The sequence below is a fragment of the Podarcis muralis genome, chromosome 9 (assembly GCF_964188315.1).
Source record: "Podarcis muralis chromosome 9, rPodMur119.hap1.1, whole genome shotgun sequence".
Lineage (NCBI taxonomy): Eukaryota > Metazoa > Chordata > Lepidosauria > Squamata > Lacertidae > Podarcis > Podarcis muralis.
This window is the reverse complement of record NC_135663.1, coordinates 10,486,592-10,500,563: the sequence shown is the minus strand read 5'-3', so window position 1 is coordinate 10,500,563 and position 13,972 is coordinate 10,486,592. Positions and strand designations below refer to the sequence as shown.

At 45.9% G+C, this 13,972-nt stretch overlaps 1 protein-coding gene across 10 annotated transcripts in view; it reads left to right on the top strand.

Annotated features, from left to right (window-relative positions):
* CCDC158 (coiled-coil domain containing 158) overlaps positions 1 to 13,972 on the top strand; it is a 50,678-nt gene that overhangs the window by 18,461 nt on the left and 18,245 nt on the right. For all 10 annotated transcript variants that reach the window (XM_077933748.1, XM_028743933.2, XM_028743932.2 and 7 more), the window contains 6 exons: positions 1,137 to 1,247; positions 2,431 to 2,545; positions 4,803 to 4,922; positions 7,343 to 7,540; positions 9,722 to 10,204; positions 11,824 to 12,013. In XM_077933748.1, coding sequence (XP_077789874.1) covers positions 1,137 to 1,247; positions 2,431 to 2,545; positions 4,803 to 4,922; positions 7,343 to 7,540; positions 9,722 to 10,204; positions 11,824 to 12,013 — 1,217 coding nt within the window. The remainder of the gene's footprint in view (positions 1 to 1,136; positions 1,248 to 2,430; positions 2,546 to 4,802; positions 4,923 to 7,342; positions 7,541 to 9,721; positions 10,205 to 11,823; positions 12,014 to 13,972) is intronic.

Genomic DNA, 13,972 nt, shown 5'->3' with positions numbered 1-13,972 from the left:
CAGAATCTTGGGAACTGTAGTTTACCCCTCACAGAGCTGCTATCCTAATAATAATAATAATAATAATAATAATAATAATAATAATTTATTTATTTATTTATTTATAACCCGCCCTCCCCAGCCGAAGCGGGGCTCAGAGTGGCTAACAACAGTAAAATGATACAACGTTCTAAAATCAGTTCATTATAAAATCAGTTCAAATCAGATTAATGGCAACCATTGGGCTAGAGTTCTGTGAGGACTGCCAAAGGAGGGGGTCAGGCTGTGCCCTGGCCAAAGGCCTGGTGGAACAGCTCCGTCTTGCAGGCCCTGCGGAAAGATGTCAAGTCCCGCAGGGCCCTAGTCTCTTGTGACAGAGCGTTCCACCAGATTGGAGCCACAGCCGAAAAAGCCCTGGCTCTGGTTGAGGCCACCCTAACCTCTCTGTGGCCCGGGACCTCCAAATATGTTTTTGTTTGAAGACTGTAAGGTCCTCCGTGGGACATACCAGGAGAGGCGGTCCCGTAGGTACAAGGGTCCTAGGCCGTATAGGGCTTTAAAGGTTAAAACTAGCACCTTAAACCTGATCCTGTACTCCACCGGGAGCCAGTGCAGCTGGTATAGCACCGGGTGAATGTGATCCCACAGCAAGGACCCCGTAACACTTAACAAACTTCAGTTCCCAGGATTATTTGGGGAAAAGATGTGAGGTGTGTACCCAGCCTAGATTGTCCCCGAACACAGAGCTTTACTTTTCCCTGCAAGAATGTACAATCCCAGAGACATTAGAAATCAAGCCACCTGCTATCTGCATTGCTTCATCCTAAGTTGTGTCTTTATCACTCTAAAGCATGACTGAGGATTTGCCCACACGTCTTCTTGTGCTGTGCCTAGAAAGCACGAGGTTGAGAGGTTTTCTGCTTCACACACCCTTTTTAGGCATGGGTCCGAGCAATTTTCCCCTTGCCTTGTTCCCTTCCAAGGGAAAACCCATTCTTTAGAGGTGGAACAAATTTTTCTCTGGGGAGCAGTGGGAAGCAACGTGACAAAGTGAAGTGTGGATAAGCCCTCTGTTTTTGCCACTGCCTTCTCTACAGATAGATCACAGATGTCTTACTATTGCATTTCTGTTTTTTGTGGGGGGGTTTTAATAACAGTGTTGAGAGACTGATAAGTGCGCATGAACAGGAATTGGAAGCTGTGAACGAAAAGCTGAACAGCTCTCGCAGCCATGCAAGCAACATCGAAAGCCAGCTGGAGATCATCCAGTAAGTGTCTCAGTAATGCTGTTCTGCAAGTACATCACTGAAAAGTTGCAAGCAAACACTGTCTGGTGAATACACAGAAACCCTTGATTATACCAATGCAGGACACAGATTGTTTACTGGATTTCTCTTAGGATTCATTAAATCTTTTAGGGTGAGAATTCTGGGGTGGAAGAAAGCTGGTTAGGACCCCTGCCCTCCTGCTTTCCCAGTGTAATGCAGTATAAATTTAAATAGAAGAGAAATTCTAGTGACACAGGAATAATGTGTAATAGGCTATAGCTGGAGCAAATTTAGGGCTCATTCACATTTTTGCTTGATCCGTATCTTGAATGTATTGCATTGTTTATCAATTAATTCCCCTGGGTCCGAGAACTTTTTTCATTGTTCTGTGGCTGTGCCATGCCAAAAACTGATCGTACCCCCTGAATTGAACCTCGGTTAAGCAAAAACTCTCTTCAGATTTTTCACACATCTGTGAAAATCCAATTCATTGTGCAATATATTTTTTGGAAGGCACAGCTTGCAGAATAACAATAAAAGCTATTGGAAACGGGATAATCAGTTGTTGTTGTTGTTGTTGTTCATTCATTCATTCATTCATTCATTCTCCGCCCATCTGGCTGGGTTTCTCCAGCCACTCTGGGCTGCTTCCAACAAAATATTAAAATACAATAATTCATCAAATATTAAAAGCAGTACACCAGGCTTCCTCAGCCTTGGCCCCCAGATGTTTTAGGCCTACAACTCCCATGATCCCTAGCTAGCAGGACCAGTGGTCAGGGATGCTGGGAACTGTAGTCTCAAAACATCTGGAGAGCCAAGGTTGAGGAAGCCTGCAGTATGATCAAAATATGAGTCAAGTGAAAGTGCAGTTGAGCCCCATCCTGCGCTCTCTACACAATATAAATGTGAACGGCACAATTAAAGTTATTTGGAATATTAGGAATCTGAAATATTTTATCACCCAGTAGTAAGCCATTGCAGGTGTACTGTAGTTATAAGTCTGTTTTATGTATTCCATTTCTGAAGGGCTTGGGAGCTGGGACAGCTCTGTTGGTAGAGCATGGGGCTCTTAATCTCAGGGTCGTGGCTTTATGTCTGCACCATCATCTCTGTACATGTTGCACTTTCACGTTGGTTTCAGGTTGTTCACTTTCTCTCTTCCTTCTACTATATTTTTTAGAGAGCAAGCAAGTAACCAGAACTCATTGTACAGGCGACAGATCAGTCAGCTGGAAAACACTGTGTCCTCGCTGCGTTCTGAGCTCCGAGAATCAAGGAGGATGGCTCAGGACAAGGTGGGTTGCAAAATGATGTTGGCGAGACACTTGCAAATTAAATTCTGTGTATGTGTTCTGTGATCGTGAATGTAATGCATTTAGTATTATCCGCCGGGACAATATAACACAATATAAAGGTTCAGTTACAGATGGGTAGCCGTGTTGGTCTGCCATAGTCAAAACAAAAAAAATTCCTTGCAGTAGCACCTTAAAGACCAACTAAGTTAGTTCTTGGTATGAGCTTTCGTGTGCATGCACACTTCTTCTGAAGAAGTTCTGAAGAAGTGTGCATGCACACGAAAGCTCATACCAAGAACTAACTTAGTTGGTCTTTAAGGTGCTACTGCAAGGAATTTTTTTTGTTTTGACAATATAAAGGATCTTCACTGGCTCATAGTACGTTTCCGAGCACAATTCAAAGTGTTGGTGCTGACCTTTAAAGCCCTAAATGGCCTCTGCCCAGTATACCTGAAGGAGCATCTCCACCCCCATTGTTCTGCCCGGACGCTGAGGTCCACCTCCGAGGGCCTTCTGGAGGTTCCCTCACTGCGAGAAGCAAAGCTACAGGGAACCAGGCAGAGGGCCTTATCAGTAGTGGTGCCCGCCCTGTGGAACACCCTCCCATCAGATGTCAAAGAGATAAACAACTACCTGACCTTCAGAAGACATCTTAAGGCAGCCCTGTTTAGGGAAGTTTTTAATGTGTGACATCTTAGTGTCTTTTTGGTCTTTGTGGAAGCCGCCCAGAGTGGCTGGGGAAACCCAGCCACATGGGTGGGGTACAAATAGTAAATTATTATTATTATTATTATTATTATTATTATTATTATTATTATTATTATTATTATTATTATTGTAGTAGTAGTAGTAGTAGTAGTAGTAGTAGTATTTTAGGGTGGTGAAAAAGGTTTGTCCTCATGTTTCTGGTCTCCAGACTTCTCACAATGGAGGTACACAAAGAAGGGCCTTCGACAATGATTGCTTAGAGGAAGGTTATACAACGGTACCTTGGTTCCCGAACGGCTTAGTTGTCAAACAAATCGGCTCCCAAATGCCACAAACCTGGAATTAAGTTTTCCGGTTTGTGAACGTTTTTTAGAAGCCGAATGTCCGACGTGGCTTCCATGGCTTCCAATTGAGTGCAGGAAGCTCCTGCAGCCAATCAGAAGCTGCACCTTGGTTTTTGAACAGGCTCCCGGAACCGATTAAGTTCGAGAACCAAGGTACCACTGTATTTTTGTCTTTTAAAATTTAGAGGCAATAATTCACACATAGTCATTTGACTTCCCTTCCCAACTGCAGCTTAGGTTACAAGCCACATTGGGCTGGGCAGGTTCCTTCTTCCAAGTTACAAATGAATGATGTTTTCTCTTATATAGAAAAGTCCAAGAAATCAAATAACAGGTAGGCTGATCAAGGTGACATGGCAGTGGATATCAAGAGGTTTTTTTTGTAAAGCGATGCAGTACGTGCTTTATTGAGTTCCACATGCCTTTCATTTACTTTTTCATGTATTGATCACGGAAGTGAATCACTAAGCACATGTATTCTTGCAATGAATGGGTGTTGGTCAAGACCACAGGTGAAGTTGTGCTGAGATTTGATTGATCTATGAATTGTGCCAGTTTTCCAAACAAATATTTGGAAGTATTCTGTTAATGTCTTAACAGCCCAGACCACTTCCAGATTAGTATCGGATGTTGTTTTAGCAGCCATAGTGAAAACTAATAACAGGACTAGCTTTCTACCTCCACCAACTAAGAGAGTGTTCAATCAACCAAAAAGATCCAAGCGAGCAATCCAAATTATGCGCTGCGGGGGGAAAAGAGAATCCTAAAAGCAGTGTCAACTTTGCAAACCAACCAGACTTGCATTATGTCTTGCTTTGCACTATTGGTTGGGCAGTTTTAATTACTTTGCATGATTCTAGTTTTTGCTAATCAGAAGCAGCTAGTTGCCCTGTAGGAACCTGAAGGCCGGCCCCTGAGCACTGCAAATAGCCACCCAGGCACCTTTTGGATTCCTGACAATTCAGGAGGCACATTCCATATACTGTCAAATGTGCCTTCAAAACTGCAGGCTAGAAAAAGCTTTTGTTTAAACAGAAAGGAGAGCTAAGGTTCCCAGGAAGCCGAGTTCTGCTCCTAGTACCTCATTCTGTGGTACCACGTTTGTCCTGTTGCAGAAATTGGATCGCAGCAGACATGCTACCCCTTTCTTCCTCGTAGAAATCTGCTGTAAGACTATTTTGTGTGTCTTTGTGTTAATATCTTAGATAGAAGAGCTGGAGAAACAGCTGCATTTGGTTCATTCCGAGATGGCGGAGGCTCAAAATGAAAGGGACCAGTATAGCCAGGAAACTGGAAACTTGGACGATCAGGTTCAGCAGTTGGTGGTAGGCATCTGAGACTGAATCACTTCCATAAAGTTTGCTTTTTGTAAATCACTTTAACAGTCCGGCTACGTAAGTAAATCAAATTCCAATCCTTTGTGTGAAACGGGGGGACACCAGAGCTTGTAATGAAGAGCCAGCTTTAATCTGCATGCTACATAAACCCTCCGTTACATGAAAAAAAGGGACGCGGGTGGCGCTGTGGTCTAAACCACAGAGCCTAGGGCTTCCCGATCAGAAGGTCGGTGGTTCGAATCCCCGCGACGGGGTGAGCTCCCGTTGCTCGGTCCCAGCTCCAGCCCACCTAGCAGTTCGAAAGCACGTCAAGTGCAAGTAAATAAATAGGTACCGCTCTGGCGTTTTCGTGTGCTGCTCTGGTTCCCCAGAAGCGGCTTAGTCATGCTGGCCACATGACCCGAAAGCTGTCTGCAGACAAACGCCGGCTCCCTCGGCCTATAGAGTGAGAAGAGCGTGCAACCCCAGAGTCGTCTGTGACTGGACCTAATGGTCAGGGGTACCTTTACCTTTACATTAAAAAAGGAAAACACACATTCTTTGAGAAAGTTGAACAGTTAGCACAGATCATTCAGGACTTGGAAAATGGTGCTGGGGAGGGTTCTTTAGCTGCATGTAAAAGAACATCACACAGGCATAGTCTGAGGAATGCTGTTGACTATCACACAACCCCCACATAACAGGATTCATGAGAAGTCTGAATTGTTAGCTTCATTTAGGACAGGAATAATTTCATTGTGAGTTGGGTGCATCAGTCATAAGTAAAAGACTAAGTGTCAGGGAACTGCCATCAGCTCAAAGGCGAGAGGTGGAAGGGCAGTTGTGTTATAGGGAACCTCCGAAAGTCTTGCGAAGCAGTTCCTCCTCTGGTGAGGAGGAAAGCCCCACCTCCAGTGGAGAGGAGGTGGTAGGACCAGAGGATGCTAGGGAGAGCCTCAACACCGAGCCTGAGCAAACCGGAGGGGAGGGAAGTACCCCTTTGCCAGCGCCCACTCTGCGCAGTAGGTTTCGGCACAGGGAGGGAAGGAGAAGGTTGGGGGTCACGCGACCGTTATGCTAGGGGAGGTACAAGGACCGCCCACTCCCAGATTCTGCTAGCGACTGAGCCAGACATGAACTTGCGAAGCTCTTCACTGTAAATAGTTGCACTAACAAAAAAGCTGGGTCGGAGTCTTGCTTGTTTGCTCTCGAGCAACCACCATAGCACCTGGCAGCAAGCAAGGAGTGGTGGTGAAGGGGAAGATGGGCATTGGAGCAGGGAAAAGAGGAGCTTCCTATACCCTTATGCCATCCCCCCCCCCCCGTGAACACCCCTGCCCCGGCTTTTCCAACTTGCTTTCCCACTCATTAGGGAAAGGGAGCTTGGGGTGGCTCTTTTCATCATGGTGGGGGGAGCACAGATGGAAAGTAATAGGAAACTTCTTAGGCTCCATCTCATCTTCAGATTACAGCCTTACTTTGGGGGTGGAGAAACATTTTAAGGGAAGCATATATGTTGGCCTTTAGCCCAAATCAAGGACGACATTTCAGGTGTTAATAGCTAGCCTATGTCTGCCTGCCAGACAGCCAGCGTACCTTCTGCATGTTCTCTCTCCCCACCCCCCACCCCCCACCCCCCGATACTTTGGATACTGTAAATACTGGAAATCATACCCTATGTTTAATTTGAGCTGGAGTTCGTTGTGCATTTAGCTTACGCGAGTGAGTCACTCACCTAGGTCTGCCCTGCAGGATTAGTCATTTATTATTATTTTTCTCAAAGAATTTAAAAGAAAATATCATCAGGAATAATAACTATCGCACTCTTCCTTCAAAAAGGGCTACAAAAGTGACTTACAAATAATTGAAACAAGCAAGCAAAAAGCAGTTCCTGTCCTCAGAGTTTTACAACCTAAGAAGACACAACAAAACAGGAAAATGGATTGGGTGGGAGGAAGAAATGGTTGTTAATAAATAAGTAACTAAGCAAAACTCTGTTCTTGGTTACAAATTCTCAAAAGGACCAGCTATGTCGATGGAGACTTGGGGTTGCCATATTTCAAAAAGTGAAAATCTGGGCACAAAAGTTCTCTGTTTTTTTGGAAATTTTTGCAATTTCCACCTGGGCACTGTTTCTGACGGCCAGATCCTGGAATCCCAGCTACTGTATATCCAAAATATTTCGGATGTATGGCAACCCTAGATGGAGTGATCTGGCATCCCTTCTCCTCTCTCCTCTGCTACACCCTGCCAGAAAGGCTGCTGCCAGATGGAGGGAGGAAAGTAGGAGCCCGATTTCCCAGCAGTGCTAATTGTGATGCCACGTCCCTCCTCTCCTCTTCTACAGCCTATTGTAATGGCTGCCAATTAGACCCATGGAATACTTTTTAAAGCTTTATTTAATGCTTGGGAAACGCCTCGCCTTTCAGAGTGAGCTTCATAAGAAAGATATGGAGCTGAATCTGGAAAAAGAGCAGAACAAGCGGCTCTGGGATCGGGACACCGGCAGCAGCATCACCATTGACCACTTGCGGAGGGAACTGGACAACAAAAACATGGAACTGCAGCGCATGGAGTCCGTCGTGTCGTCCATGAAGATGGAGTCCCAGGGGCAAATGGAACGTCAGGTCAGGAAAGGTGGCCCAAGCCGGGAACAGTGCAAACGCCCCCAAGCCAAAGGGAAACATCCATACTGCAGATTGTATAGGTTCCTGATAGCCAAGTGATGCTGCTAACCCCTTCAATTAAAGCTGGAGGTGTGCTTCACTCTTGTGCCTTGTGGCTTAGGGCCCTCATATTTACGAGACCGCCTCTCCTGGTATGCCCCACAAAGGTCCATGAATAATCATAGTTTAGAGGTCCCGCGCCCTAAGGAAGTCAGATTATCCTCCACCAGGGCCAGGGCCTTCTCAGTGATGGCTCCGACCTGGTGGAATGCTCTGTCCCATGAGACCAGGGCCCTGCAGGATTTAACTTCCTTCCGCAGGGCCTGTAAGACAGAGCTATTCCGCCTGGCCTTTAATTTGAATTCAGCCTGATCTTTTATTCCCCTTCCTTCCCTCCCCTTCCCCTTTTTATGAAGATTACCCGCTCTGGGATCCCACAGCTAATTCTCCCTTGGTCTCCACGCTGGTCCAAATAGGACTAATTTAGCCAGCTAGCCCTGGTGATCATTTAATATTTATTAGATGGATTTCCCCCCTAAATTGATTTTTGAATTCTGAATTTATTGTTATTCACGTTTTATACTGTTGTTTTACGCTGGTTTTTTGTTGTGTTAATTAACTGTTTTAAATTTGTTTTTGAACTGGGAAGGGTGGGGTATAAATAAAAATTTATTATTATTATTATTATTATTATTATTATTATTATTATTATTATTATGCCTGCAGGGGTTTACGTTGAGCAGCGGCGGAGGAAGCTGCTTGGGCGCCTGGGGCGGAGTGCCCAGGGGTGTGGCGAGCCGCCCATAGGGGCGTGGTGCACCACGGGGCCTCCAGAGTCTGGCTGCCTCCTCCTCCTCAGCCGTCCTACAACTGGGGCAGTGGGCGGACTGTTTAGGCAGCACGGAGCCTGTGCGTGCCCAAGCTACCATGTTTCCCAGTGGCTCGGGTGCGCTGCAGGCCCCATGGTGAGTGCTGCCTGGCATTTTGGCACCCCCGCCCCTCGGTGGTGACACCCGGGATGGGCCGCCCCTACCGCACCCCCCTTCCTCCACCCCTGACATTGGGGCTTCAGTTGTGGGCAATCTATGGGTATTTCTTCAACTGGCCTGCAGGTGGCATGATTGCTTTTGGAGTTAAAGCAAAGACCCCAGTGGGGCTGCAACTGCAGGAAAAATTGAGGCACTGAGCAGTTGTACCAGGCGGTACTGTAAGTACCACGGCCCTGGACATCTGGTTTTTGTGCTCGGATTAAATAATTTATTTTAATGCTTGTGACGAGAAGTTATGAAAAATAGCAGTGGGGCAGCGTCTGCTTAACCCAGCCTGAATGATGCCTTCCAAGTGTGTTGTGAATGCAATGGTCAGCATGCTGACCGACTAGGATCAAGGAGATAGGCAGGTTCAAATCCCCACAAGGCTCATTTTGCCCCCATTAATCTCTCTGAGAAGTTGTGGAGAGAGCTATATACACTGCCTTAAGAGCCATGAAGGAAAGACAGGATACAATTGTGATAAGTAAAGGAGGAAGCCATGCTGATGCACTGTTAAAGAGAGCTTCCTCTCTTTTGGAATCTTATTTAAGATTAAAACCATGTTTGAATTCTGTGAGGCCTAGTATTTCATGTGGTGCTGTGCGGGAAGGTCTTTCAGGCATTTGGCAAGAGGGGTGGCTCAGAACAGACAGCTTGGTGCGTGTTAAATGCCACAGAGGTGGCATGGAGAGGGAGCCTCTGGCCCTCTAGAAGTATCACAAGATACATATTTTTCCAAACATGGTTTCCATCCAGGAAACCACGCTTTGCCGTAGACTGGATGTGACTACCAGATATCCAAAACTTGCTAGACACTGTCTTATGAAAAGGGAAGAAGTGATTGAGCAAGCAAGAAAGAGGTGGCGGGAGTGACAGGGTGATGAGGAAATCCTGCACAGGTGCCTAGGGGAAAGGTTCACTGGAGGAGAAAGTGGATAAAAGCATTAAGCCCAACCCTCTGATCTGAGGCTCTGTGGGAGAGGGGGAGGCTACTGACTTGACCCCGCATACACTTCAGCCCCCGTGCCTCCCCAGTCCCACCCAGGGCAGTCAAAATTGTAATAACCTCCCTTGATACAATGAAAACATATGGAACATTTGTCCCCACCAGATGTCTGCAATTAAGGAAAAGAACGAAAGCATCGAGAGGATGGCCTCTATGGCCTCCCAGCAAGAGTCCACCAAAGAGATGCTCCGCAAAGTCGTGGAGGAGCTGACGGAGAAGAAGGTGAGCTTGGACGCAGCAGAGAAGCACGTGGCAGAGCTGACCGCGTGCCTGCAGGAGAAGGAGAAAGTGATCGAGGCGACCAACGAGGAAATCCAGAAGCTGCGCGGGCGCGTGGACGGGAAGCTGCAGGAGCTCCAGGTGCTGAAGAGCGAGAGCGACCACATGCGGAGCGTGCGCTCGGATTGCGACTCCCTGAGGCTGCAGGTGGTGGAGAAGGAGAAGGTGATCGAGATCCTGCGGAAGCAAGTCGAGAACATGACTCAGATCGTGGGCCAGCACAGTCGGACGGCTGGGTCGATGGAGATGGAAAAATGCCAGCTTGCGAAAGAAGTCAACGACAAGAAAATGGAACTCCATGAGCTTAAGGTGTGCATGTTTCGCTGTGTGGGGGGAAGTGTTGGTACCTTTTTAAAAAGATAAAGCTTTTCTTTTGGTCATGGGAATTCTCGGTCAGAAAACTAGACCAGAAGAGCTAGCTTTAAACAGAATGCTTGACTAAATGCACATTGATCTGGTCCAGGAAGGCAGTTTGTATGGCATGTCTTTAGTGCAAACAATTAACCTCCTGTGTTGCAAACAATTATCAGTAATATCCAAGGCAACATGATGACCAAGTACAACAATGCGATGTCAGTGTAAACTCTTTATATAATCTATACAGAACATTGAACAGTATGAAATATATGAAATATATGAAATAAGCACTCTCTGCAAATCCAAATAAACAGAAATCTTATAAATCTCCAAAAGCCACAAAATATGCACTCTTGATGGATTCTCTTGAAAACAGAGAACAATTGCTATGGAGCAGGAGTCATAAAGTTATGTAACCATACAATTCCATTTACCATATAGATGGTTTTATGAAGCATTTCTGTATCCTTCTGCTGTGCTGAAGAAGAATTCCACGAAACAGTGGGTATATCCGGAATCACTGTTCACTACGTCTGTTTGCGGGCCACTTTGGGTTGGACGGGACGTCATAAAACAAAGCTTTATGGCTTGTTTTCACCAGATAAGAATCTGACCCATTGCTTCTTTCAGAGACTTGCATAGTCTACAAAGACTTTCAGAGACTTATAAGACTTATGTTTATTTGGTTCTATGTTTTCAAGAGAATCCATCAAGAGTGCATATTTTGTGACTTTCAGAGATTTATAAGATTTCTGTTTATTTGGTTTTGCAGAGAGTGCATATTTCATATATTCCATACTGTTCAATGTGTTTAGTGCAGCCTTCACTAACATGGCACCCTCCAAATGTTTTGGGCTTCAACTCCTATCAGCCCCAGCCAGCACCGCTATGGTGGCTGGGGCAGGTGTCACTTGTAGTGCAAAACATTTAGAGGCCGGCAGGTTGACGAATGCTGCCTTAGTGTGTGGGTCAAACTGCCCTTCCCACAGCTGATTTTGCTTATTTTGTTCATCTAAAAAGATAGCTGTGCATCTGGATGAATCCATTGTCCTCAAGGGTTGTGGGGGTCTTGAATCAGGGGCCCGGGCAGCCAGAGACAAGCAGCTTACTCTTTGCACCGCTGTGGCAGTTTTCCAGAAGGAACTGCTGGCCAGCTCTCTGCTGCCCTTGGGCACCATTACTGCAAATGGCCTGAGGATGCTATTGCAACTACTAGCTCATCAGTAGTCAGGTAATACAGTAGGCCCATGGGTATAGCCCTGGCCGTACAAATACACTAACTCTCATCTATCGTCTCAGTCTTGAGCAACTTGTCATTTGGACAAAGGCTGTGCTATCAGCACCCTGCTGTCAAAGTGGTGTGTCTTTTCCCATTCAATTCTCAAGCTTAGAAATTACCATTTTCTAGTCATCTGTGGCAAGTAAGAATTGCTTTCCAGGTGACCAGCTATGGAGGGAAGTTTTGCAGAAGTTGTGTCCCCTCCTCCTTATTTAGGCTAGCCCTGTGAAGGTCAAATGGGCTAGCACGTTTAGTCAAGGAGCATAAAAGAGAATTAGCTTGTTTTATCTAGATTTTGCTGGACAAGAAAGACATCCAGGTTCGTGAGCTGGAGGCCAGGCTGAGCGAGATGGAGCTGGAGAAGGTGAAACTGATGAACGCCAGCTCTGAGAGGCTCCGGGCACTGAAAGAAGTAAGCATGGAAAAAGAAGAGCTGATGAGTGAAGTAAAAAGCAGCCGCATTGAGCTCGCTACGCTTGCAGGTATGGACCACCAGACAGGATATTGTTCACCTGCTTCATCTTTCTTTGGGTTGCCTTCACAACCAAACAGTACGCGCCCCAGGAAGGCCGGATTGGCCCTGCCAGTGCATTTGCACTGTGCTGACCTCTCTGCTGCCACATCCCTCCCCTCTCCGGTGTGTAGCAGTGACTAAGCCAGAGGTAGGTCAGGTTAGCAGCACAGCCCCACCATGGCATCCCCTGTTGCATCCAAACACCAGCTGCAGACCACACCAGAGTGGCAGATTTACATCTGAAGTGCTGTTGGTCACAGAAGAATTCAGGAGGGGTGTCTTGTCTTTTGTGGCTTGCAATGAAGTGACTTGGTTTATTCAGGTGCTAGAGGACCTGCCTTCTTGAAGGCAGAGAAAGCGCAGATGTTGCTTTCCTATTGTGCTATCTCAATTCTTCAAGGAGACAGACTATCCAGTGGTTCTCAACCTGTGGGTCCCCAGATGTTGTTGGACTACAACTCCCATCATCCCTGACCACTGGTCATGCTGACTAGGAATGATGGGAGTTGTAGTCCAACAACATCTGGGGACCCACAGGTTGAGAAACACCAACTGCCTGCCTGGGGTGCTCCATTACTCTCTTTCTCTCTCTCCTACTGCTATTCTGTTTTTACTTGTATCTTTGCATTTATATTTGTGTGGTGTATTTTTTCCCCCTGCTGAAACTGGATTTGCTCTACATGACCTAAATTTTGCCTTGCTAGGGATCTGGCAAGGAAAGATATGATTTATGCCTTAGTAAACCTCTACTAAAGACTTTTCCTTCATTCTGTGTCTTGTTGGAATTCACGTGCCTATCAAAGTTCCGCTGCTCTGCTGAACAAACAATGAGGCAGGGGTGTCCCAGGTCTTGGGGCACTGGTTCTCGACAGTGTCAACTCCAGGCCAATGCAGTTAATAGGCCTGAATCTTTCCCCTCCAGGAATATATTAACTTAAAATTCACTGGCCCCATAGCCAGCTTTGTACCAGCCCTGCTACACACCTGTAATACCCTATTTTGAGGTCCTGCACTGGCTACTCCCCTTCTGTGTTATACTGTGTTATTTTCAGTTTACTTTATAGACCAGGAAGAGGAGGGGAAAGATATCTATATTTCTTTTATAAATCATGGAGTTCTGCAGATACCATCATTTTTAATTGATTTCTCCAATCCACACATCCCTCTTGGGAGTACTTTTCTTGCTCTGAAACTGCCCCAGTGGAGATCTGTACTTAAAAATTAAACCAGGAAGTTCTGAATAATAATAGCCCAGTTAAAGATCTTCCTTTCTGGGGCAAGGTTCTTAGGATTGCTTAGGAAATGTTTAGGATTGCACAGCGTTTACCTAGCTACTTGGGGAGTAAGCTCCATTGAATTCAGTGGGACTTGCTTTTTAGTAGAAGCCAGCAGTGGAAGGCTCAGTTTACACACTCCACGTCTTCCTCTAAAAATTGCTGGCTGCTGAACCATTGCAGTCAAATAATTTAAAGTGGATTGGTTACATTTTCCTTCAAAATTATAGGAAGGGATAAATACAAAGTATGTCAGCTTCACTATCTCCTTCATTTGATGCAGGTATTTTATTTCCAGTATAAACAGCACTCTGCTTTTGTAGCTGATTCTATGCAGCAATGCCTGCTTTGTGTATTTACATGGTGTAAACATGTCTGTTGTCCTCTAGCCTGAGAGATTCCTGAGGACCATAGCTCAGTTGGTAGAGCATGAGACTCTTAATCTCAGGGTTGTGGGTTCAAGACCCATGTTGGGCAAAATATTCCTGTGTCGCAGAAGGTTGGACTGGATGACCCTTGCGGTCCCTTCCAACTCTGCAGTTCTATGATTTGGTCCCTAAACCTGAGGCTTCCCAGTTCTGTGCTACATGCTTCAGGTGCTTCCTTCTCCATCCTTGCTTCCTACCTGTCTGCCCTGGATCCTCACTTACAAT